At 37.8% G+C, this 27,730-nt stretch overlaps 1 protein-coding gene across 1 annotated transcript; it reads right to left on the bottom strand.

Moving 5' to 3' along the window:
• Positions 1–27,401, bottom strand: LOC104508493 (gamma-aminobutyric acid receptor subunit alpha-2-like; the record flags this gene model as incomplete). The annotated part of the gene is made up of 3 exons (XM_010150140.1): positions 27,331–27,401; positions 24,648–24,763; positions 1–68 (listed from the first exon to the last, which is right to left on the bottom strand). Coding segments are annotated over exons 1-3 (255 nt in total), but the record flags the coding sequence as incomplete, so codon positions are not given.
• Positions 27,402–27,730: the final 329 nt, after the last annotated feature.

Genomic DNA, 27,730 nt, shown 5'->3' with positions numbered 1-27,730 from the left:
CATATCAGTATCTGAAACAGGTCCAAAACTGGTCACATAGATATTAGTGAAGACTTCAGTTATACTGTCTGATACAAAAAGAAAAAGCAGTCAAAAATTTTAAATTTATAGTACTTCAAACTCTTTATGCAAAATTACGGGACATTTTGAACAAGCTTCTGTCCTTCTTGTCCCATATCCTGTTGTCAATACTGGGGGTCTCTCCCCCACCTAACACAAAGGTTATCAGACAAGAGTTTGTCCCACTGAGTCGTTTGCTTCTGCTATACAACCATCAGTAACTACACACATATTTCCCATTTCTCCACCAGCAAATATAACCACACTGTCTTGGACTTAACACAGTAGCACAGTCCAAAACATAAATGCCTTTGTTGCAGAGGTGTTAGCTCTCTTGTTGCAGATCATTCCCATTAAAGCATTTCTAGTTCAAGGCTGTTTTCTTCACCCTGCATAGCTTTTTCAAAGCCAAAGACAAGAAAAAGCTTACAAAGCAATTATCAACTACACCAAATGTAACACTCAACAGCATCCTACTTTTTAATTGGGTATGTTTTTAAGTGGCATGTATTTTAACATAATAGTTTTTTCCCTTGATACAAGATGCTCCTGATACATTGTAGTGGTACTGTAAATACTATAAGAAAACGTTCTTCCTAATCATTGTAGTCAGACAGCCATGAAATCAGAATATTAAATATTGTACTGCAGGGAAAAATAATTGCTGAGTTTTCTATCTTCAGTTTTCAATTAGGCTCAAAATGGAATGATGTTCACTAAGAGGGATAGCACACACAGGAAATTTCTTACAGCAGTTGCCAACTACTGTCTGCATTCAAGACAGTCAACACAAGGAATTCTCTGCCTTAAAGCCAGTTGCTAGCTGGAAAAGAAATATTTGGATACAACTAGCTGCAGTAGAAGTATTTGAATTCAACTAGCTGCAATTGACTCAACCCAGAATTTCCCATTCCTAAATGTAATACAGCTGCCTGTTGCATGAGAGATCCTGCTGTTACATTATGATTTCCATGGTTAATCATGATTTAGTACGGGTAGTCAATAGACTTTATATTCCTAAAAGCTACCTTTTGGCAAATACGTGGCATAGGCTGATTTTACTATTAATTGTATAAAGACCAACAGCCCTCTGTTGGGAGAAATTAATATCCTCACCCAGGTCAGGAGATACTCTACCAGACACCAGGCAAAGGCAACACTGTTCCGTGACCAGCTGCAGGGGGAGCAGTGTATTTTCAAAGGGATGTAGCTGCACCCAAAGCAGAGATGGGGTGACAGAGTACTTTCAGAAAACTTCTAGAACATGGAGGAGGCACATTCCTGCATTCTTATCTTCAGAGAAACTTGAATTTCCTTCTCCAGCCAAACATTAGATGTGCTTAGTGGAATACAGGATTTTGTAAAGCTTTTCCTACTCAAAAAATCTTCTTTCCAGGATTATCTATGCTTTTTAAGCAACAAATCAAGGCTGATTCTTACTCTGTGTCACTCTGAAAGTTCAAAAAGCACACTTCACTTGCACAACCTGAGAGATATCTGTGTGATAGAGACTTCTGTAATGCCATATGCAGCATCCACACACAAGCTGAGTTGATTTCTGCTCCAAACATATTGCAAACTACTTTTAAATCAGTGGACAACAAGAGGTGCTGAGTCTGCATTGTTCTTATTATTCAACATGGACAGTATGGGTCTGGATGAAATATCATACAGAAACCACAGGTACAGTTCAGAAGACTAGTGACTGCATGTTGGCTGCAGGACACTCTCCAGAAAAAAAGATTACTCTCTCCAAATGGTTACCTGGCACAGGCTGAAATGAAATGGAAAAGTGTCAAGAGAGCTACTCTTCAGGGGGTAAAACAGTGCTGCAGGGACTTACTGTGAAATTTGGCCTGTACTGTGAAATTTGGTCTCTACTATATTGACAACACAAAATCTTAATTACAATTTCATGAAAAACACTGGTGTTACAAAAATATGACTGGAAATCAAGAATCCTGACAGCAGAGAACCAAAGCTAATTTCAATTATACTGGTATAATCTGAATGAACCCTACTTTGGGCAAGGAAGTCACTTGGCAAATATTAATCTGCAGACACACATCCCCCAAATTGCTGGAAGCATGGCCCTCTTGTAACGTCAACGTGTTGCTATCAGCTGTTTGCTTCTGACATATTATTTGGCACATGGGAATGACTTTACAATTTACATATAGTAAACTACAGGACATGGAATCTTCAGGCTTACCTTGCTTTTAAATGTTAATAAAAAAAAAAAAATCACACATTTTATCATATTATTTCTCCATACTTCTGAATTCATCCTTTTTTACAACAAACATTGTAGTTATTGCTTTGAAAGAAGACATGCTCATCAAATAAAGTCTGTTTAAAACATACCAGTTTGTCCCACTTATAACTTCCTGTTATAACACCTGAGAGGCACAAAGACCAGTTTCAGATAGACTCCCTAATCAGAATTCGTCCAGCAGGCACCACAGTTACAGGTTTTTTATAACTCATGTTCTCTCAAGAACAACACAAGTCATCACACTTGGCCCACTGAAGATTCAAACAGTTCTGGATCATCAGTGCTTGTGCAAAAGCAGGAGGAATGTTCTAGCTAAAAATGTTCAATGCAACATGTGTGTGTGTGCAAATCTAAAGTCTATTTTTTTGAGAAAAATTAAGGCCAAGATTTTTCCACTGGAATTATAAAAATATTTTCCTTCAATTGACATGTAATCACATAACTAAAAGGCGTGATTTTCAAAAGAGTTTCTGTCAATGGAGGCCTAGTGCTTTTGAATAACAGTCTAGTTTTTAAAGAACCACCCTCTTTGGGGAGGAGGGGTGGCTGACTCATTTATACTTGTGAGCTCTTAAGCTGTTCTGAATCACTGCTTTTGAACATTAAACAAAGAAACAGGAACGGGTAAAGATAGTTTCTATTTCTGATGTTTCTTTTAGTGCAAAAAATCTCAGACAAAGAATATGACATGTAGATGCCGTCATCACATGAAGTGCTTTGAAATTCAGCAAATGTTATTACGTTTCTTGAGAAGAGTCAAGAAAGTTAAGGATAAAGAGAGGAAGAAAACCACATCCTATAGGAGCAGTAACAGCAGTAACTATTAACACCATGTTTCACATGGTTCTAAACCACTGATTTCTTCTGATTCCCTTTCCTCACTTGAACTGTTATATCAATACAAAAAAAAAAAAAATCAAGAAGTTAGAAAAAGCAATAAATATACCAGATTGCAGAAGATTTATAGAGTCCTATCAAGCCTTAGCTGGAAGGCTTAGCGAGTGCTTTAATGACACTTTGGATTTTGCAAACATTAATTATAAATTATTATCTTCAGAGAGGTTATTATCATCTTCATTTTTCTGTATTGGGAAGGTGAGGCAGAAGGATTAAATGAAATGTAAGTAATGGAAAGCACAGATGTTTACCAAATATAGCTTTAGCTGTCTGATATTAAGTATCCACACTAGAAAATGTCAACATCATTGACTCATCAAAAATTAGTAGTTCAGAGATTAGTTAGAGTTGATATCGGCACCTTTGTCCATTCCATTATGCAAGCTCTCCTACCCTATATCTGCTGGGATACCGTTTCTGATGGTCTGAAGTCCTGCTGACTCCTTCCTCAGTAGAAGAGCTGGCTCAGCTGAAGTAAGCTGCTTGGCAGAAAAAGCAGCAGTAGCTGAAGTCTGAATCAATCACAGCTTGAGTAATGGAGATGGTCAGAAAAGTCAGATGAAAAGGTTCCTCATCAGCATTTACCGATTTGTCAAAATTGGAAATTTCCACAGAGGCAATTCAATTTTGAATGTGTTCCTTTGGACTCCTGCCTGCCAGGCAGTTTACAAAACTTCTCTGCATTATTTCATAGAATCATAGAATCATAGAATGGTTTGGGTTGGAAGGGACCTTAAAGATCATCTAGTTCCAACATGTCCCTTCTCAGCTGCCTGCAAGTTCCAAGTGTCTGCGATGTGGGACAGCTAGGTAATGCAGGGTTGGGCACACCCAAGAACTCTCCCCTTCCTGGAGAACTGTGAGGTGGAATTATCTTTCTTGAAATAAATTTTCTTAATATTCCTCAAATTTAAGACTGATCTGTATTTTGCTCATTCCTCCTCTCACCAAAATAATCTACAATTCTTTCTTTGCAGAGAATAGGGACAAAACTTGCATGGCTCATTCTAGGTATGGTTAATCGAATCATAGAATCATTTAGGTTGGAAAAGACCTTTAAGATGACCAAGTCCAACTGTTAACCTGACATAGCCAAGTCCCCACTAAACCATGTCCTAAGCACCACATCTACATGTCTGTTAAACTCTTAAAATTATGAGCGTCTACACTCATTATCACCTCCAGGGATTGTGACTCAGCAACTTCCCTGGGCAGCCTGTGCCAGTGCCTGACATTTTCAATGTAGAAATTTTTCCTAATATCCAATCTAAATGTCCCCTGGCACAACTTGAGGCCATTTCCTCTTGTTCTATTGCCTGTTACTTGGGAGAAGAGACCAACACCCATCTCTGTAACCTCCTCTCAGGTAGTTGTAGAAGCCGATAAGCTTTCCCCTGCGCCTCCTCTTCTCCAGGCTGCACACCCTCCGACCCCCAGACCCTTCCCCAGCTCCATTGCCCTTCTCTGGACACGCTCCAGCACCTCAATGTCTTTCTTGTAGTGAGGGGCCCAAAACTGAACAGAAGAATCGAGGTGCGGCCTCACCAGTGCCCAGTACAGGAGGACAATTCCTGCCCTGGTCCTGCTGGCCACACTGCTCCTGATGCAGGCCAGGATGCCATTGGCCTTCTTGGCCACCTGGGCACACTGCTGGCCCATAAGCATCCAGCTGTGAACCAACATCCCCAGGCATTTTTCCTCCAAGCAGCTTTCCAGCCACTCATCCCCAAGCCTGTAACGTTGCAGGGGGTTGTTGTGGCCCAAGTGCAGGACCCGGCACTTGGCCTTGTTGAATCTCATACAATTGGCCTCAGCCCTTCAATCCACCCTGTCCAGATCCCTCTGTGCAGTCTTTCTGCCCTCAAGCAGATCAACACTCCTACCCAACAGGATGTTGTCCTCAAACTTACTGAGGGGGGCCTAGAAGAGAAGAAAGGAGTGTGATCATTGCAAAGTCTTCAGAACGGACCATCGGCAAGATCCCAGATGTTCATTTGCATGAAGCTGTCTATATTATCCACTAATGTGTTAAGACTATCTTTACTAGAAAAGAGGTTAGTAAGATTAACTTGGACTTTTTTTTTTTTTTTTAATTTGAATTTTCAGTCAATAAAAACTAAGACTGTAAATCCAGGGTTTGGACAGGTAAAATAAAAGCCAATCTGTCCAAAACCATCAAAAGTATTGTTCTTAGGACAGAGCTTTTAAAATACACAAACGCAGTTCTAATGCATAGCATGAAATGATTTCATACAAACATTATTTTAAACCTAGAGTAAATAGTGCACAAGAGAAAATGTGAGGCTGTAACTGAAAGGCTGCTAGAACATGAAAAAAAAAAAGTGAAAATAAAATACTGCTTTTTAATTATGTCAACAAAAAAATAAAAGAGGAGGTCAAGTTGCAGTGCTGTGGGAGCCTCAACCAAGGATTTCTGAGTTTTGTGAAAATGCTGTCAAAAGCTTGATGCTACTTTAATTATTTTGCTATAAAAAATTATTTAACCAGAATTGACATTGTTCTGACATTGTAATATGGTCTCCAAGGGCATGCTTGGCAGTGTTGCCCAAAGCCTTTGAAATTGTCATTCATAATACAAGTCAGGAATTGCACAGGTGAAACAGCCACGGTCTTAATCCATCAAACACTGTTCCAACTGAACATGCTGCCCTCATCTGACAAGCTCCTTAGTGTGTCTGTTGACAGCTCAAAACACTTGCTGGCTGACAGGGAATGAGGTTCAGATGAGGTCATGCAACGCGGAGCTGTAAGAGCAGAAAAATACGTAGGAATTCAGATATTCCAAATTACTGTTCTGGTGGTTCTTCTTTATATTTGGTTTTGGTGCTTTGACAGTTTTATCCATCCAACTACTCAGCATCTTCATTCATTACCCACTATTAAATTGCAACAGTTTCAAAGCCACATGTGTGCACATAAATACACTTCCAATTTGTAAATTGAAGCCAACTGTGAGAAGAAATAAATTAATTTCCTTCCTTGACATCAGCACTTCACTTCCAATAGCCTCATTCTATCCTCAATCTTTCAGCAAGATAATTTCTTAATATGAGCCATAAGTAAACTTCTCTTTCAAATCTCCATTTTTAATGAAGCATATGTACAGCAAGCTTACCAGTAAGAGCTAGTAATACCGTAAGTGTTACTGTTAACTGCGGCTCTCTTAATTCACTTTGGTGTGAGACCTGAATCAGGCATTGTACTTTGCTCCTGGTGTTGACTGAAATGACAATATATTCTGGAGAAAATATTCTGAGAATGATACCAGAAGCAACAGTAGGTATACAGACCCACACTAATTTCCCTCTGAAGACCTTATATCTATTGACAGACTCAGATTTGTTCTTAATGCAAAAGACACTGATGCAAACTCTAGCAGCATTGTTTACAGCTAGCAAAAGGAAAATTAAACAGTTGTCTCTGTGCTGAGTAATACATTTACATGTTGCTAAGATAATTTTCACATGCATATGACAAATTTTGTGTTTAACTCTCACTCAAAAGAAAGGAAAGAATGCAGATCATATACACAAACATTGTGTATACGTGTAAACTACTTCTTCTTCTCTCTCTACCAAGAGACCTTTAACTTGCAAACCTTATTACTTCAGGTTACAAAATTAAACACATTTTCAAAGGGTCCTAAGAATGAAGAGTCTTAGATACAAGTGACATTTGCAGTGCAGTTTTAACTTTAGTACAGGCTTCCTATGCAAGTTTGAGAAAGTCACTCAAGGGTAGGGCTAAAGACTGGTTTTCGTGCCCAATTATCTCTTGATGTATATTGGACAAGTTCCAAAAAGTTATTTAAGCTCCAAGTTTCCACTTAAATCAATAAAAGTTAATCTGAATGTCTCCATGGTCCAGATCATAATGACTAAATTTTGCACTTCTATTTGTCTGAATCCCCTTTAGTCCTAAATTCCTGTCTAATGTTGTCAGTACCTAAAATTCCCTGGCTGCTTATATTTCCACCTTAAGGCAAAAATATCCTGATGCTGCCAAGCAGCTTAAAGAACTGGCTCTCAACCAAGTCCCAATGAGTTCCTCAAACTATAAATAATTACAAATTTACTGGGCCAGAAAGACTGAGAGAGACAGCAAGAAAACAAGCAAGAGACTGATTCCACAACGTAGCAGTACCCATGGGATGTAGCAGACATAAATTGAAGTCTTTGCTCAATATCTAATTATTTACACAAAGCAGAACAATTCCTTCCAAAGACTGAGGAAGCATGCCCTATCTTAGAATATTCACCTTTGTGGCCAAGACAGAACCTGACACACGGTAACTTGAGTTCATGTCTGTGCTTTAAATCAGAGCATGCACTTGACAAGGGATGCTCTCTCTCACATAGGTTTCCATCATTCCAGGCTCTCAGCTACTCTCATGGCTCTTTTCAGGAAAGGAGGAAAGGCATGAGTTCTAGAGGGGGCACACCACCATGAACAGATGGAGACTGCTAATGTTTTTCCATCCAGACTTGGACGTGTCACCTGTGTTGGTAAGAAAAAGCTTCATCTATATATCTCTCTTCACCATTTTTTAATCGGTTAGCTTAACAGGTCCTCACTCAGTTTATTGGCTTTATGAGCTACTTTCACAGACAGTTAGAAGTTATCCCCACTCCATTTCTGAGGTGTGTCAACATGCCCAGACTTTCCCATGTTCCAAAAGAGACCTGGCTGTTTGAAGCAATGAATATCCCTGTACATGAGGCCCCGAGAAGTAGGCACTGCCAAAACTAAACCCTTAGTCTGTATGGGGCTGATTGGCCAAAGCCTGTGAACAGATCTACAGTCCAGGAGTACAAAGCTTCGGTCTCAGTCCATGCTCTGCTGCTACATAGGTAGATATTTTACACACAGTGAAACATTGAGAAGGATCAAAACTCTGTGTCTAGTTAACAGAGTTGGAAAATAGGAGACATGGATTCAGATCCCTTTTCCAAATCAGGCACAGAATAGATAAGATGTCTAATCTGGAATGCACTTCATCCTTGATAAGAATACTGCTGTCTATATCACATCAAGCCAATCAACCAGCATGTAGCTTGTATCCTGCTGTTACTTAAACGTGAGAGTTTGAAGCAAGCCAGAAGTGCGTAACTTAATTGGTTCTTTGCATGGGAAAAGGAGAAATGTAGATTCTCTCGGCCATTACTGTTGGACTTTGTAGACTTTTGGCATTCAAGCAACATTTTGACAATCTCAGGTATCAACTGCCAGTGGTTAAGACAGCAATTAAGCATCTAGACATCTTTTTCCTGTCTTTTAAACACACTTTTCCTCCAATTTACAGATTGATTGTAAATATAACATGGATGCTTTTGTTGTATAAAGGTTTGAGACAATTGAGTAATTATAAACAGCAGTCTTGAGTGTGTTAAAATTAATAAAGGGAAAAACAAAATGTGGAAAATAAGAGCAAGGACTAAATGAAATCATTGGAAAGGACCATCTAAATACACGGGTAGTATGAAATCTGTTCCCATAAACATAGACTATCATGAAATCCACCAAATCTCAATTTGTTCCCTTTTCTTTACATCCTCACACACCAAGAAAAAAGGGAAAAAAAGCATCCAGCTATAAATAGACCACAAATGTGAGTCAATTTCAGTTGCACAGGGTGTTCAATAGAAACATGACAGTGAAAACATGGTTGAGTTTCTCTGGAAGAAATGTGATATTACTGAGAAGAGTTACTTAAAGGTTGAGGTAAGTTGGACTTAGCTAACTGTGCTGGTTTTTGTTGGGATAGAGTTAATCCTCTACACAGCTAGTATGAGACTATGTTTTGGATTTGTGCTGAGAAGAATGTTGACAACACATTAATGTTTTTAGCTGTTGCCAAGCAATGTTTATATCAAGCCAAGGATGCTTTCAGTTTCTGATACTGCCCCTGTGTCCTCTACAAGAAGCTGGGAGGGGACACAGCCAGGACAGCTCACCCAAACTGATCAAAGGAATACTTCATGCCATAAGACATCATGCTCAGTATATTATGGAGAGGAGTTGACCAAGGGGTCTGGCTCAATCTCTCCAGTTTCTTGGGCTCTGGCTCACTCTCTCTCTCACTGCTCAAGGACTGGCTAGGCATTGGTCAGTGAGTGGTGAGTGGCAAGTGGCTGAATCATTTGGGTTTTCTTCTATTGTTCTTTTTATTAGATAGTAGTAGTAGGATTTTAATTATGTATTAGTAGTAGTAGTATTACTATTATTATTTTATTTCATTTAACTTTAATTATCAAACTGTTCTTATCTCAACCCATGAGTTTTCTTACATTTTCCTCTAATTCTTTGCCCTTTCCTACTGGAGAAGGGAGGAGGTGAGCAAGTGGCTGTATGGTGCTTGTTTCCTGATTGGGGTTAAGCCACAGAAGTAACACACAACACATTTGGCAGCAAACCAAAACTACATGACATTCAAATGAAAAACAAAACGTCAGCACTAAACCTTATCCCTTTAGACACTACAGCTTCCATCAGGATGCATATAATAACCAGGCTGAGTAACAAATGGGACTACTGCATTATTTAGATAAACTGGATGAGCATGATAAAGCCAAAATGAACCAGACTACGCCAACGCTGTCCAAAGAATGAGACAGAGGAAGACAAAGAGAACAAGAGCATTCAAATAAGTCTGGAAATAGAAGGGAGCAGACTTTGATAAAGTGGAGCAGTAATTATTTGAACTGACCTGAATCAATGTCATCACGCAAGTAGGGATGGCGAAGGTATTATTTCCATGCAACCATATTTCCATCTAATCTGCTTAGAGGCTTGTGCTATTAGACAGGAAACCATAACATGCAGGTAAGGCAGAACAATTCCCAAAGTTATTTCAGATTTTAGAAACTGATATACAGAAATCTTTATTATGCTCTCTCTCTTTATGTTTGAATTTTATGACCTTGGTACTTAGAGTCATGGAATACCCTGTAAAAATCTGCTACATTACCCTTCTAGGCTAATTGCAGGTTTAATTTCTGTGCTTTATTCCAAGTCACAGCATTTATAAATCATCCCAAGTGATACACTCATTCTGCCAACCCCTCCTGTACTCCAAAACACACCTCCCCATAACAGCAATATTGTTCTAAAAAAGCAGCTTCAAGTTTCTCTTTACAGTCATGAAGTGGCCAAGTTTGGACTTCTTAAGGTATGCCTTTATTGCACAATAACTTCTGACTCCCTTGATTTTAGCTGCTAGCTTCTTTGCTCATTTATCTCCTCTTTTACACAGGCTCAGGTGCTTTTCTAATCAAGATCACTCAGCCTAAATTTTCTTCCAGTTAGATTTCAGGAGCCACTTTGGCTTATGCTGGTAACATGTCAGCTTGACAGTGGAAGTACAAGTTATTAGAATCGGCTTTCCTTCAGTACCTTCCCACATTCCAAACATTTTAAAAAGGCAAGTTCTCATTATTTCCTGGAAGAGCATCAGAGGTCAAAGTCCTTCCCCAAGAAGGACAGGTGAAATGGCCACAGAACTCACACTGGAGTGACCAAGGAACTATGATAATATATACATAATACATACAGAATTTCCCCCTTTGGCTACACATTGTTTTTTCTAAGCCAAAAAAAAAAAAAAAGTCCTTGTCACATTGCTTATTACCCTTGTTAATTAATTAATGAAGGTCTGGGTAGCGTGCCAGAGCCCCCTGAAGTCAGTGAAAGAGGCTTCCCCTGTTGATGGCCAACTTCACAGGAAACCTTCAGAGAATGCCTGTCTCTGCACTGAGCCATGGCAAAAAGAGTTGGAATGCTGGAGCTGACAGAAACTGGGATGAAACTCTGGGAAGAAGACTCTTGCTTGTTCTGTAGCAAACATTGTCACCTGAGGTTGGCATCTTCCCAAGGCTTGCTGATATCAGAGCAAGTATGAAATTCACATGTTCCCAAGTTCCAAAGGCTCCTCTACAGAATGCATTGAAAATTATGATCCTTTCAGACATACTAGTTTTACTGTCTGTGTATAGTACTTGGTTCATACAGTCATTAAAAACAGAGCTACAGTTCTTTTATCTTTTGCTAGCCTTGTACTTTGCATTCAAGCATGACAGAAACCAATGGCAGGAAAAGGTAGTGCCTTTATTTAATAGAGCTGTGTATTAGTGGGCACTCTCCATGCATTTTTTGCAGCAAGAGCCTCGAATATATTTTTTAATAGGTAAAACTGTATGAAACTCTGTAATAGCATTTCAGAAGCTTGTGACACACTGTCAAAAAAAAAAAACAAACCACTAGACAACATTCTACTCTTTCTGTCAAACCAGCCAGCATTTCCTATTTTAAGCCAGGTAAAATAACTATGAAGTAGAGGAAATTAATGTTTATCCAGTATACTCAAATATTCACAAAAAAGCTAGCATGGACTTACTAACATCAGCTGGAGGTCGTGTGTATGTTAACACCCTAAATACCCAGGGTGCATAAGAACAGGTAGGCATACTTTCTCTTTTTATGTCCCTAATCCCCACAGTTGCTGAAATGCAGGGAAAGGAGGAATAGAGGGATGGGGTTTAAGACAAAGCACAAATCAGATTGGTTGCCAAGCTGCTTTGTTTTTTTATTCATAACATTTTTTTGTCAGGACAACCCATGGGATGGTCATGGATAATAAGCTTCTTGCTAAACAGGAGTCCTGACAAACATTAAGTTCATGCTTGAGCCAGCAGAGAATCATATTAATACTTAAATTGAACAAGTACTCCCTAAATGAGCAAAAAATAACAACATGAACAGTAATGGGGCAATCTTTTTGAAAATCTCATTTTAGCACATTACAGAGTTGTCAGTTACTCTTCTGTTGTCTAGTTAATAATAGTAAAAATAATAGTCTTAGATTAAGGCTGTGTAATGTGCCTAAAAGAAGTGTACTGTAGCACTCAGAAGTCCCACGGCTGAGTCACTTGAATGTCTCCAAGCTATTTTAGAGATAGCAGTGTTTCCCAGAATCTCTTCTAAAACATACTCTCGGGGTACTCCCAGAGCTTGGATTAAGCAGCCTCAAATTTGTCTTTTATGGTTGCATGTGACACGAGAATTCCCCTCTGGCTGTCCATGGGACTTTCAGAACCCATCAGGCTTCGATATGTGGAAAGGCTGTATATCTGGGACTAGAATCTGCTTTTAATAGTAAATTAACACAGTATTTTGGTGGTGGGTGGTTTGGGGTTTTTTTGTGGGGGTTTGTTGTTTTGTTTTTGTTTTGTTTTTTTTTTAACAGGTAGAACATACAAAACAGCATTTTTTTTTCTTTGAAACAATGCCTAATATGAATCTAATTAGAATTCAGTTTCTTAAAGCAGATATTCTTCTAAGCAGATACTATGGCTTTGTGAAAATGCAGACAGCATTACCACAGAGTGTTATTTTTAAACAACTGGTTATTTTAAAAATAATATTAGGCAGTAATGTTAAATACTGTTAAATAATGTTAAATATGGCAGTATTTTTAGATAACATTACTAAAGACAAAATGCCTGGTAAAAAATTAAAAATTCTCTGACAGCTTTTAGCACCCAGCAGATAGAAAGGGATTATTGAGGATGTAACCATTCCCTTATCTCGAACAACAGGCATTTATATTTCTCCCTTCTCACCTATCTTTATTTATTTATTTTTCCAGGAGGCAATATCTTCCCTCTTGTTCAGAAACTGCATGAGACAATGTCGTACCAACTTCACATTTAAAGTTCTAGAAAGAAGTTCCTTGTTTGGTACTCAGTTAACACTATGGGTACTGATAAGGACAGTCCAATAAATGCCATGGCATGCACTCAGGATGGCAGAAGGATTTTATTAACACAGTACTTGAATCTAAGGCTCAAACTTCTGGTTTTCCTCCTTTATATATTCCATACTACAACTGCTCCTCAGCCTCTTCTCATCCATAGGGACTGCATTCTTCATTCAGTGAGCCTATAAGTTGTGAAAAATATAAATTACTTCAAATAATGAGAATAAAATGTCATCTACAGGAGCCTTTAGGTTGTCATTCAGAAGGAAATATCTAGAGCATTAAGCTGGTGTATTCAGGGCAGGAATTGTCCCTCAAACCCACCCCTAAAATTCTTAGATCAGTGCAGACTCTCCTTCCGTCTCCCTTCATTCCCTTTCTGCTCTGTGGTGTTGGGCTGAAAGGCTCATACACTTGAGGGCAAGGAAGAGGATGGCTCTAATAACTCCCAACCTCCTGAAAGAAGTGGTCTGAAGAACCTATTATCTTAGGACAACTGAGAATGGATACAAGAAAGAAAAAAAACCCGAGGAATGTGTTGGAAGACAACTACCTCTCTTTATGAGAGAATCAGCACCAAGCAATGGCGACCACCAAAGAGACAAAGAACTCTTGATGACTGGGCAATCCTTTAGTCAGAAGATATATTAATTAAATACATACATGTATTTAAGGGATGAAGAGGATATGTTTTTTTTTTTTAATTAAAACAGAAGGTGTTAAACACAGATAGGTAACTCCAGAAAACTTCAAGAAAAAAATAGGAGTTTCAAAAACCAGCTTATTTAGAAGTCATCCTTCCAGGTGGAACATATCTTCTGTATAAACCTCTCCACTCAGGTCAAATCTGTGTTAGAAATTATGTGACCTATAAAACAGGGCACTATACTGGGACTTAGAGATACGGATCTGATCCATCACCAGTGGGGGATCATACCTCCCAATTACTTCACTTTCATGTACCTCTTTGTATTTACTCAAATATAAAAGTCACCCCATTTGCAAAGTATTTTGAGTTCTCTGATATGTTTTCAGTGTCACTACTGTAAGAAAAGCCATAATCACATGTAATGGACATGTAGGTTTTACACATACATCAGTTTTCAACTGATTCTTATTGAACTATATCTGTCAAAAGATAGTGAAGATCAGTGGTCCGTGGCACTGAATTTGGATTGCAATCAACTCTAGTAGTAAAAACATTACAAAATCAGAAGACACTTAATTTACAGTCTGTAAAAAACAGAGATTAAGCAGATGGGTCATGGAACATCCATGTTTTTCCAAAAAAAATTTGAAGATTAGGATGAATGATCTCAACTGTTTCAACAACAAAAATGCACGTGTAGGACCAAATATGCATGGATGTAAAAAATAAATGTAATTTGGTCAGAAGCAACTAAATCCAATCTCTGACTGCAGTTACTTCGTTTTACTAAAATGTTTATGTCCTCTGATGTACACAATAATCCCAGGTAAGAGGGAAATTGATTTACGCTGCTTTCAAAGTTAACTGCTCTAATTATTAAACAGCCCTCAACATATGGCAAGGAATTACCAAATGTAAATCAAGAGCCATGCACTACAAAGTAATCACACAAATGGTTCCCACACAGCAACACCACTTGCAGAAGGTTAGCAGAATCATACCTTCCTGATGTACAGACTATTTCAGAAAACTAGCGCCTGCATACTCTGCATTATAAGGCAAACTATTATTAGGATGACAGTGGTAAACAAAACTTCCTTTAGCTTGTGATTAATTTAATTCGAGCATTAATCTGAAGAAAACCAGACGTTAAAAGGTGTTTAAAGATTAATCTTGGCATATTAAAGTGCTTTGATTCTTATCATTAAAATTTATTAGACTTTTGACAGTATTAATTCAAAATCTTCTGCTGATGCTTGAATTTAGCAGACTGGTGAATTGTACAGCAACACAAAACGTTATCTGGTATATCCTCCATAGCTGCTTTCTGAGACAGATGACTCATTGCTGAAAAACATTGTCAGAAGTACAAATACATGCATATACCATAATGATAAAACTGCTTACATTATACTACTTTCAAGTTTCAAAGGAGATTTGAAAAAACCTATCATTCAGCCATCTTAATCTGCCAGCTGTTTAAAAGTTGCTGGTGCTCAGTATCACTATTTTATCTCCCTCCTTCACTCTCTATCTCTTGTCCTGTCCTTTCCCCCATTCCTTGCTCAGAGTGGTTTTTCACCTTTGCTTGTATTACCCTAATGCTAGGTTGTTGAAAAAGAGTGTTATGTTCTACTTCATATCTGTTTCTTTAGAAGCTTCTTTTAGCTACTAATACCCACAATTAATACAGACCTAGATACTGCAAAAAGCAAAGCAGATGCAGTTTTAATGTACAGGCAATTACAATGTCCTTCTGCATGGTCCTTGTCAATAAAATACCTCTCTCTCTCTCCACACTATTAATTCTAAAAACTGTAGGCACTAGATTGTGCATTGAAAATGTTATTGTTAAAAATGACCATGAAATGGTGGCACTCCAAAAAAAAAAAAAAAAAAAACCCCCAGAAGCAGGAAAAACACATAAAAATGTGGCCCCAAAAAAAAAAAAAAAAAAAAAAAAAAAAAACCACCAGAAGCAGGAACATGTAGTCAGGAATCCTGCCCAAAGAAACAGATCCATCTCAGACTAGTCAACACCACCAACAAAACTGTACTGGCACAAAAGGAAAGCCATACAATACAATCTGCGGGTAAAGAAGGATCTTTGCTTTCTACCTACCCAGGAGGCTGCCTTCACATCATCCTCAACCTCCCTAATCCAGTTTCATTAGATATGAAACCTTTCAGGCAGCTTGATGTAAGCAACTGTACCTGGAACGAGGATAAGGCAAGTCTGGGTTTCATACCACACACAAAAAAAAATGCAAAATTAGACAACTGCATCTACATGGCATGCCTGGCCTGGAATTGGCGAAAGCTATATTTAGATGGAGTGAAATAAATTAATGTAACTTTGGTCAAAGAAGAGTTGGGCAATTTCTAGAAGAATGTATGAGCTATATAGGCATTTAGAAAGTGAAAAGACAACTGTGAAAACAGAAGAAGAAAAAGGAAGGCCTCCTTCAGGACACTTCAGAAGGGCAGGGTTTAGAAGTTCCTGGGTCCTTCCTGAGGAGGTGTGGAGCTCCAGGATACAAAGTGGTGTACAGCTTTTCAGTTCCCCTTACATGCTACCCATCCAATGATGACAAAGTAAGCTGGAAATGGTTCAATGAAATACAGTGCCTCTCCTTTAAAATACTGTCTTTTCTCATTCCCTTTTCAGGACTCCAGGTTATTGTGATAGTGGGAAAAATGTGGCTACAGTCACTTTTAGTCTATTAGTAAAATCCCAGCTTCTGCTGAATGTTAGAAAACCTAAGGCAAAGTTCAGAAAAAGGATGTGTCCTCTGCATTTTTCCAGATCTTTCCCATTTACTCCAAATCTTCTATTCATCACAGCAGATTGTTTATGAATAATAAGCTCAAGAGTTTTACAACACTGTACATTCTGCTTTCCATCGGCAGTCTAAAACTTTCATCTACACATGTATTTTTATTCCGCTATATCTTCCAGAACTGAAATTCTAAATTTAATTTTTTTTACAGTTGCCAATTAAGATGGAAAACTTCAGCCACTATTCCAACATCTTGCTGGTTGTAATTCACAGAATCTTAGAATAATTCTGTTTTAAAATGACCATTGGAAGGTCCAAAGCAGAGCCACCTCTGAAGACAGATCAGCTTGCCCAGGTCATATTCTGTCAAATTTTGAGTGTCTCCACAAAGATGGAGACTCGACCACTTCTCTGAGCAACCATTACCTTTGTGACTGTGTTGAAAAGCACCATCATTTGCCTAATAGTTATGAGCTTCCCTAATAAAGCTAAGGAAGGGGGAAAAAAGTAATATGTCTTCATTTTTTCTTATCATTTTAGATTATGTCACATAAATTAAGATAATACTTTTGCACTGTTTTCACCACTATCAGGCCTTGAAGAGAATAGAAGCCTGTTGTGCTATACAGTATATAAATACATAGTAAGAGGTGTGTCTCATGGCAGTGTTTATTTATGGGGTGCTGAAATACAGGAAGTATGCTTAAGTACTTGCCATTAGAGGCTGCAAGAACTAAGGTTAAAAACCTAACCTTTTCTAAATAAAGAAGCTGAAGGAGTTCTTCATGTCCATTTAATCCCCAATTTTCAGTTTCCATTGAAAAGAAAATGTCAAAACTTGTCACTGAATTGTCTTGAATATAAGTTATGCACGACTCCTTCCTTAAGTATCAGTTGTTGTCACAGCAGAAATCAACATCACTAAAACAGTGATGCCTACTCATACTGCAGTGTGATGTAACTACCATGTTTTCTTAAATCAAACATAATCCTAAAGTCCATTTTTCCACCCCTGTGAAGAACAGTGTATACCTTAGAAACATAGAATATCAGGTTGGACGGAACATAAGGATCATCTTGTCCAATATTTCTTAGCAAAAGCACAGTCTAGACAAGAAGGCCTGGCACCCTGTCCTGACAAATCTTAAATGTATCCAACGCTGGAGAATCCACTACTTCCCTGGGAGATTATTCCAGCGGCTGATTGCTCTCATTGTGAAAGATTCTCCTCTTGTGTGCAGTTGGAATGTCCCAGGAGTAACCTGCACCCATTATCTCTCATCTTTTCCATGTGATTCCTTGTAAAAAGGAAGTCTCCCTCTTCTTTGGAGCCATGCTTTAAACACTACAACAGCCACCCTTTGAATACAGGAACAGTATGGTTATACAATTGAATAAGAAATCTCTATGGCTCCCTTCTTACACTCTTTTTTTTTTGCACACCTTACTGAAGAAAAGATTTGAAAGGTAACTTCTCTGTGTGTCCTATACAAAGAATATACAAAACAGTACTCCATGGCTACTTGACAGCAGTAAACAATAAAGTATTTCCCTGATACTGTTTATAAGTACACTTTTTAGTGTAATCCAGAATACTATTAATTTTGTATTACAAAATATGTCTTTGTTGCTACAGGGTGACTAATATCTTTTTCACTGTAAGCAACATATACATTGATTTCCACATTCTAAATTCACCTTTTGCTTGCTTAAAACCCACTACTAAAATCCATGAAATCCATGAAAATCCCCCAAAGATAACCTGGATGAATTTCTAACGTGCCATTTCTGAAAATGTTTCAGAGTTAGAGTATTTAAATAATAATTATATTTCCAATTCAGGTGGCGTTACACAAATTGTATCATGTCACAAGGGTAATCAAAATTTTGGAACGATAATACTGCAGTCCTTTTGTACTTGGCTATTAAAACTAGTCAGCCTGAGTGAAAAGCAGCTCTTATATCATGGATAGCAAACTCATTGCAAGATTTATGTAACATAAGAGGTCTTGGTAGGAAGCAGGCAACAGTAGACTACCTTGGATATCAGCAAGGCCACTGCAATTCAACCAGTTTCTAAATAACCCAGAAAAAAAAAAAAAAGTATCACTAAAAAAAGGCAATGTTTGTCTTAGCCCAGCAAATTCTGCTGAAAAATTAAACCATCCCATCCGTCTGATTTACAATGAGCTCCAATGAGCTCCACAGAAATCTGCAGTATCTGCTTTCATGTCTTCCTTGTAACTGAGATGAAAGTAAGCAAAGCCTTAATTCAGACTTGGTATCATCAGCAGTATTTCTAGCATTACAAGCAAATGCTGATACTTTGCCAGGAAAATAGAAATGAAAAAGGAAAGTACTGAATATACATGTTCAATGAACTGGGAGAACCTCCCAGACAAGGTCCTTTATAGGCATATAAACTTTACAGTAAAGTACCTAGATTTTTGTTAAGTGTTGTGAAGCATAGAATTTTGCCACTTAGCACAGTGCAACACTTTCCCCTATTGCAATACTCTGCACAGTTGTAACATTAATTTCAGTTTGATACCTTCACTGCTGATTTATCCAGACTTTTGATCAATCGATCAATCGATAGATAAGCTTTGTTTAGCTCTTCAACCAATATCCTATCCTACATCATTTTTGCTGGTTGCTCTTCAGTATCATAACAGTTTGAGGGTTTTTTATCCTTTCACTTTCTTAATGATTCATTCTTTTGAATGCTTATAGCTACTGAGTTAGTTCTGTTCTTGTATTTTAGCACCATCTGCATGCCCTGGATAACTAATTAAATGAGATTTTCATATCCTACTCCCTATTGCTTTTCCTCTTTTTTTTTTTTTTTTTTTTTACAGGGAATATTTTATTATATTATCCACAACTCTAACATAAATGCATCTGAGTTTCTCGCTGACTCCTCTGAAAGCACTATTATGGTCAGATGTCATGTGACCCTCCAAAGTATGCCCAAGAAAGCGCATACAGGAGCTTACTCCTTTGTTTTGTAGCATGACTACCTAAATAGTGGTCTTTCAGAAAATGCAGGTGCTGTTCTGAATTGTTCTGCACTAGCACTGGCAGAGAGACTTTACTATTTTCAAAGGCTGAAAATGGAGCAGAGAAGGGCTAAAGAAGCATCCAGAACTGAGCACAGGAACTGCACTTTTTGCTTTAAAAACAGTAGTGAAAGCTTTCCTGTAGTGTTCTGCAGCAAAAATATTTAAAGGACCTTCTTTTGGCATTCTCTGAATGCCTGTTAAGCTTGATGAGGCTGACAAACTGCTAAATTTTCGATGCCCAGTTAGGGAACTGCTACCAGTACAAATTCTTCTAAAGCTGATCAAAAACTCTGAATCACAGAGATAAATATACTGCCTTAAATTTAACATATTCTAGATTATCAGCATATAATCATGGCCTTGTTTCCTGGCAATGGAAGACCTACAACTTTTTCATTAACACACACACACACATATATATGTAGTTCTCCTGATCTGGGGTGGGGAGGGTGGGGCAGAGAGGAAGGTTTTCTGTGAAAAATGTTTTTTCCCTTTTAGCTTATATTGATGAGCACATCCTATAACTTCTAATCACAGAGGCTGATACTTTACGCTACTACACCAATTTTATGCAATGACATAGGCAGTGCTGCAAAGATGAATGATTATACCCACAAACGCTCACTGCTCACCATCTTCTCCAATAGCAATAATCAGCAGTAATCCTTCCCAGTTCTCTTCAGCTTTCCTTCTCAATTTACATGCAAAAAGTTGTGGAAAAAAAGGTTTTGGTATTTCTATCAGTTAAATGCAATGGAGATTGTTTAAAGCAATCCGAACATCTGAAAGTCACCCTGCAGTAGAAACGGATCCTTTAAAATAGAACTACAGTGACATTTAGTTTTCACCTACCTACTGTCTGATCTTCATGAGGTTTTTTTTTTTTAATAACCAACATTCACCTCTTTGGTTACAATAAGAATATCATTCCTGAAGCTGATGAGACTGACCAAACTTTGTGGAAAGATGCTCAAATTGTATATTCAGCAGGCTGAATAGCTTATGAAGATGGCAAGACTACTGAAATATCCAACATGATACTTGGGTAAGGGGAGGCCTTATCAGTCTCTACAGCTACCTAAAAGGAGATTGCAGAGAGGTGGGTGTTGGTCTGTTCTCCCAAGCAACAAGTGACAAGACAAGAGGAAATTGCCTCAAGTTGCACCAAGGAAGTTAAGATTCGATATTAGGAAAACTTTCTTCCCTGAACGGGTTGTCAGGCATTGGAACAGGCTGCCCAGGGAGGTGGTTGGGTCACCATCTCTGGAGGTGTTGAAGGGATGTGTGTATGAGGTGCTGAAGGACATGGTTTAGTGGTGGTATTAGCAGTGTTAGGCTAATGGTTGGACTTGATGATCTCAAAGGACTCTTCCAACCTACAAGATTCTATGATATCAAAAACATAGCATAATTCCTATTTCTCCTCCCTTCTTTCCATGTTTTTCATCTTTAAAGAAAAGCTACCATTTATAAAAAAAAAAAAGTATGTTTTTGCTAATACATCTAATACACAAGAACATCAACATACTAACAGAGAGGATTGCCTTAATCTATGTCCCTTTTTTCTTTAATCATGGCTGTCCATGGGGCAGAGGAAAGCAGACAGAGAAGACAGATAATTCAGTCACTTCCAAAACTGAATGCAGGTGTATCTCAGCTTCAACATTCTGTTGTCTCATTATTTGAAGATCTGATTTCTCTTTTGGTCTCTTGATTAGTCTTAGTGTCACTTGTTTTGTGGATATCTTTTTCTACATGCTCATAAAAATCAAAGGATTTATGGAAAAGTGCTACCCTAAGTGTCTTGCAACCTTTACAGCAAATAAATAGAAGAAAATACATTCATGATTTTGAAGAAAATCATAAACAATCAAACTCTCTATCATTTGTCATTTGCATGGCTGTATTTCATACAAATTATTGCTAATGACGTAGGGAATAGGTTTTGAAACCGAACTTGTAATTTATTTTGATGTCTAAACAAAAATGGCATGGAATGTTTGGGTTAAATAGTCCATGTCAGCACTGAAAGTGCAATCAAGAGTGTTCCAGCTGCAATCCTGTTCTTAGCATAAAATGAGTAGAGAAAAAAATTTAGCTCCCTTTGAATACCCTCATGCATATCCATATCAACACAGTAGGTTGGGGTATTATCTAAGTCATATGAGATGTCTCTGTCTTTAGGGGATAGTGCAGTGTCTTCTTTTCCCTGTCCACACCCATTTTGCAGGCCACTGCATCACTATATTCTTCATACAACATTCAAGGACCCCAACTGCTAGGACAGCCAATAGCCAGCAGCCATACAACAGAGCTGCCTCACCAGTAAATGTTAAAGCTACCTTTAGCAGTCTATAGAAAATAGTACTCAGTTCTGAAGTGCATTGATGTACCAGTAAGCATGAAGTTATATTCCATAAGCACTGCATCAAGTCTCCCAGTAAAATTAATTACAAATCTGTCCCTAATTTCAAGAACAAATTCCCAGACAATTACCTAGTTGAATTTATCTACAGTCTTCAGAGGAGCCTACATGTTTCCATGGTGTTGATCACTAACACCAAAATGCCAGTGTTAAGCTAACACTTCTCATTATTAAAAGCATTTTTTATTTGAATAATTGTTCACAATGAGCTGTATTTTTGCTCTAAGACATCTCTGAAAATGTCTTTCACAACAGGTGAAAGTGGGCTGGTGAACAACTCGTGCTTTCAGAAGACTTAAAAAGAATCCATCTCGGAGCCTAGTCTATTTCTGCTGTAGCACGTTAAGCCAGATTGTGATCTCAGCCATAGTAGTGTAGCAGGATAATACAAGCTGCTATGGCAAAGTAAATGCTCTACTAGTTTCCACTGAATTCTTTTAGATTCATATAAATGCAAGTGGAACAGAACTCAGGCTAAGTATATTAAATTAACGACATGTGGCATGGTCAAAATGCAGTGGTCTATGCAAAAACACTTTTAGAAACCATCAGGACTCACTAGCCACATAGTATTTAAAAAAAATTTAAAAAGATTAATTATTCCCATTTTTTTTTTCAGACTAAAGGTTAATAGAGAAAAAGGAACAAAATGCTGCAAAATTCCTGAAATATGAAACTCTGTAATTACTAAGAACTATGTACAAAAGCATTGTTTGGTATATTTCATATAATGAATTATCACAACTGCCTTTTACAAGCGTTCTTTTAAACTATAAAAATCTGTCCATCCGCAACTGAAGTGTTCTTGCAGATTAACATTAATGCGTCATGAATCACCACGCTTTAATATGCATGACACAGTTTCATTTCACACATGTTCTGCATGGGTTGATTGCCATGTATGCCAATATCAAACAGATGTTAATTCTTTAATTTTTATGCTCCCAAAGTATATTTTAATTACATAGGAGGCTTAGCAAAGAAAAAGAGGGAAATATTATGAAGTACATTTAATGGAAAATCCAAAATAAAAATACATTAGAAAAATAATTTTTAAAATTCATCTTTTCAACAATAGAAATGTTAATATTAAAAAGAATCCATGATATGCAAAGGAACTACAGGCGGCTCTCATGAAATGGCACATTCCTTTTTGTAAGCAAGAGAATAATTTTTCATTATTTTTCTAATAAAAGCCATGGTTTTAAAAGCCCTGCCAATTAAACATGATGTTTCTGGGATGAGATGTTTCTGCAAGTCACCTGCAAGGCACTGGAAGTTTATGCTATTTCTAAATTCATAAATTTGTTTATTTTGACAAGAAATCGAATCTCCATATAAGACATCCTTACATAAATATTCTTATATAAAGAGTATATATATTATATAATTTTATATTCTTATAGATCCTTATGTAAATATCAACAGTGCTGCAGGTCTCCTTTTGTGGGTCATCTAAATAAAAAGTCTTTAAATATCAACTATTTCACAAGTGTCCACTGTACAGAGGCCAGAAATGGAAATTAAAAGATACCCCGGTTTAAGACTAACGTATAACAAGAGAAATGTTGTCAGCCAACACCAGCTCCCACTTTATGCTGTGTCAGATGCAAGACAAGATTCCCCAGAACCAGAGCAGCAGCAGAGCCACAGGTCAGGACGGAAGAGTGTTGTCTAAAACCTGTGAGCTTTAACTAATTGCTGGTTTGATCAAACAGAGTTGTTAGAGTAATTTCCATGGAAGCTACAGCAGCTTTGGGCCTGATCTTACTGAAATCAACAGGAACAGGAATGGCTCCCAGGAAATTTGCACGACAGTTAGTTGTAGCATGCTAATAGAGTCTTCAGGTTGAAAATTACAATTACCAAAACTATTACAAATAATAATAGTAACAGTGTTATATTCAATCCATGAATGTTCGTGTTAGATAGCATAAACAAACAATGACAGTAGAGAAAATAACGAGACCAAGATATTCTGCCCCTCCCCATACCATAGAAGCCTTTTTGCACAGTAATGCTTCCAACACCAAACAAATCATTTACATTTCCTGTTTCCATACTTACATGAGCTGGCATACAGCTTTAAAATGAAAATGTGAACTCACATTTAAAAATAACTGACAGTCAAGGCACAAGAGTGCAGTGACCTCTGTCCACCAACGTTCCCTTTTTTTTGGGTTTTTTTCAAATGCTCAAATACATGCAAGGTTCCCAGAAACAGAATGTTAAATACCAGTGAAACCCTAATCCCAAATAAGTCAAAAATACAAAATTCTTATTGAATTTACTGGGACAAGGAATGAATCTCAAATGCAGATTTTAGACACACCCCACCAAACATTTGTGCAGATATCTGAAAACATACACTCATCGCATTGCAGGGAATCAAGCCTGCATTCCTTGCCCAACCAAAATTCCCTGACTGGAATAACAGCTTTAGATGTTATTTTTGTTCTCATTCTGGTTTACGATGTTAAATCACCAGATTTTTTTTTCTTTTTATTTAAGATAAATGTGTGAAAGTGCCTCCTTTCCATTCATAGATGTTATCTTCCTCAAACTTCAAATGATTCAGCTGGGTGAATATAGAGTTATAAATAATTTATCAAGATACATACCAGTTGTTAGGAAGAAAAAAAAACCCTGAGGAAGAATATCACTGCATAAAATCTGAACATTAAATCTGATTTTTTTAAATCAATCTTTAATTGTTTTTATTACCTCCTAATCCAGGTCTGAGACGATTATCATAACCATCCAGAAGTCTGTCTAGGATTCTGGTAAAGATGGTGATGTTATTCTTAGCTTCGTCTTCCAGGGAGTCAGCCAGCACTGATCTAAATGGACATTTTACATTTTTAGAAAGTGCTAGATGTGTTTTAATGCACACTCAACATGCAGTTTTTGCAGGCTGGCCTTGAATATTTAACTCACTGCACTCTGACAGGTGTAGTTAAAGAGTATATGAATACACAGTTTATATATAACATTTTCAGATACATAAGAGCCAACAGTATACTATTTAAAATTTCCAGGTAGTCATTTTCCAGCAGCCTCTACTTCTCATTGACATCGTCCCACCATGAGTGCTACTGCAAGCTCCACTAACACATTTGGCTGTGCAGGTACAGAAGCCTGAAAGAGCTTCCCAGGCCTCAATGGCATGTCACTCCCAGACCGATAAGCCAGGTTGTTCCCCTGATCCCCACACTGTCTCCTTCCAGCTCTATCCTATCTGTCCTCACCTAAGTGTATAGTCTATCTCTGGATAAATCCTGTGGATATGCTTCCACCCAATGGTCATGTAATGTACATGACCAGAAGAACTAACATGAGGGAAAACTCCAGCGATCATGCTCAGGGAGTCCTCTGATGTCAGTATTTGGTGGGTGGGAACAACGCTGCTGACTAGCAAGATGCAGGATAGCCGTGGACAGCCTTCATGTTTCAAAAATGTTGTTTTATTCTAAAAACGGACTATCTGATATTCCACTAGATGCAGACAAACCTTGAAGAAGTTGGATAGAAAAAAAAAATCATAAATGAGGTGTCAGGAAGAATCTATAGATTATCAGTTCTTTCAAACTTCCCCGGTAAAGAAAGAGATGTCACAGCCTTTATGGGTCATATCTCTGTGGGAAAACACTATGGGCTGAAGCATCAATCTGCTGCCCAGCCAGCTGTGGTGCTCAGCGTTCCTCCCAGACCTGGGCACCCAGACCAAAGGTTTTCTCTACTAGGGAAACACTCCCATGCAGAAAGCCTTACCCATGGAAATGTTACTGTGCCAACAATTTTAAGTACCATGCATGTGAAATTATCAGTCTCACCTACTAAATACCAAAATATTAGCATCAAAGAAGTAAAGCATCATATGCCACACGCATTATTATTTAGACCTTTTTCAGCCATCCAAATTTTTAACCTGAAATGTTTGGGTATTTATCATCTCTAAATGAATTACCAATCAAGACATCCTGAATGACTAATTATGCTATAAGAACAAGCATGTTTTCTTCCTCCTCCAAACCAAAAGTATGTTTGGGTGACATTTTCTTTAAAGCAAGCTACAATATTAGATACAGGACTTTATGATGGTCCTCAATTCAACAGCATGGGGGAAGTATTTAAATGTAAATCATTGCAGTCTGTGTTTTCCATTACACAAACCATAGGATCAGACAAAATCAGATAACTGTTAAAGCACATACCAAAACATCCTGTGTGATTTGACTGATGTGCAAGGTTCTTCTCAGTTATAATTAGTAGATGGTTCGAGTTTTATTTTTAGAATGTATTTCTATACTGTAAGTCTGTACCATTTTTTAATCTTTTTGAGATAATTTTTTTGATTTTTTTTGAAGTCAAGATACCATTAAAAAATTAGTTCATACAATTATATCAAATTAGGGTCGAATCCTGCAAACTTTACTCAGGCGTAACTCCTTAATTACGCATGTAGTCTCTTTGACGTCAGTGAGATTACTCACTTGAGTAGGGCTTGCAGGATCTGGCCCACTGTGACTCAACTAATACTGCACCATGGTTAGGCGTAAAGTGAAATAGGAAACATAGTTTCAGGAGATAATTTGTTCACTAGAAAACAGACAGAAAACAAATGCGGACTTTTAAAATCATTCAAAACCTGCATTATTTAGTTTACAACTCTTGCCATATTAGGACAAGACCTACTGCAGTCAGAACCAAAGCAAGTAAATCAAAGTTGCAAACTACAATTAATTGCATATTTAGGGACTGTGGGCAACACAAAACTCATACAGGATTAAAATTGCTGGCTCTTATGTTGTCGCCTTAGAAATGGAGAACTTAGAACAACATTAAAAAAGTTGATTAATAAATGGGGCTATTGTTTTATTATATGTGATTGTGAAGTTGTATGCTATCTCCACCTAGAGGTTTAAAGCTTAAGTATCATTTTGAATTCTGTTATGTTGACCAAAAAAAAAAAAAAACACCAAAAAAAAGGCATACCCTTATTAAAAAATATGCAAGAATTATTTTAGAGACTGTGATTTGCTATTCAGCTTCACAATAATCTATTTCTCCATCTTAACTGTTCTGTGTGGAACAGAATCACAGTGATACGGTAACTCCAAACAAATCTTTAAGATCCAATAAGGCATTTAAAGGAATTATTATTTTTTTAATGATGAAACAAAGCATGGAATCACAAACTGTTTAAGGACAAGAGATTAGGCTTATATGGTCCCTAGACTACCCTCTCCTACTGCATTTGCCCTGGAAACTATTTAATACTGCATTCAAACAGCTAAGAAAGGTTTTTATTACATTACTGTATGCTATAACCTCTCACACAAGCTTACCATTTGCAGGTTGCAATACACACGTCTGTACCGAACAACAAAATTAAACATCCTCTCACCTTGTGGGTAGCCACACCAATAAAACGAGAAGAACCAACTGCATCTCGGAGAGTGCCAGCTTCCTCTTCATCGCTGCTCTTCGCAAAACCTGACCGTGCAAGAAAAACACAAACCCACTCTCAGCCACAGCCAGGCTCCGCCGAGCAGTGCTTTCAACTTAAACCGAGGAAAAAAAAAATATGTCACTTCAGCGGAGAAAAAAAGGAAACCGCTGGATTTCTGCAGCACTTTTCACTACTCGCAACTTATTGTATCTCCATCTTTCCCCGCGATCCTGCTCTGAGCACAGAGGCAGCGTATGATCAGAAGTGGCATGTGAGCAGACGCATCAGATGCTTTCCCGTTCCGTAAGCTGAAAGCCCCGAGACGAAAAGGAACAAAAAAAAAAAATTATATATA

This window comes from Eurypyga helias, unplaced genomic scaffold, assembly GCF_000690775.1.
Source record: "Eurypyga helias isolate BGI_N326 unplaced genomic scaffold, ASM69077v1 scaffold10094, whole genome shotgun sequence".
NCBI classification, from domain to species: domain Eukaryota; kingdom Metazoa; phylum Chordata; class Aves; order Eurypygiformes; family Eurypygidae; genus Eurypyga; species Eurypyga helias.
This window is presented reverse-complemented; position numbering and strand designations above follow the sequence as displayed.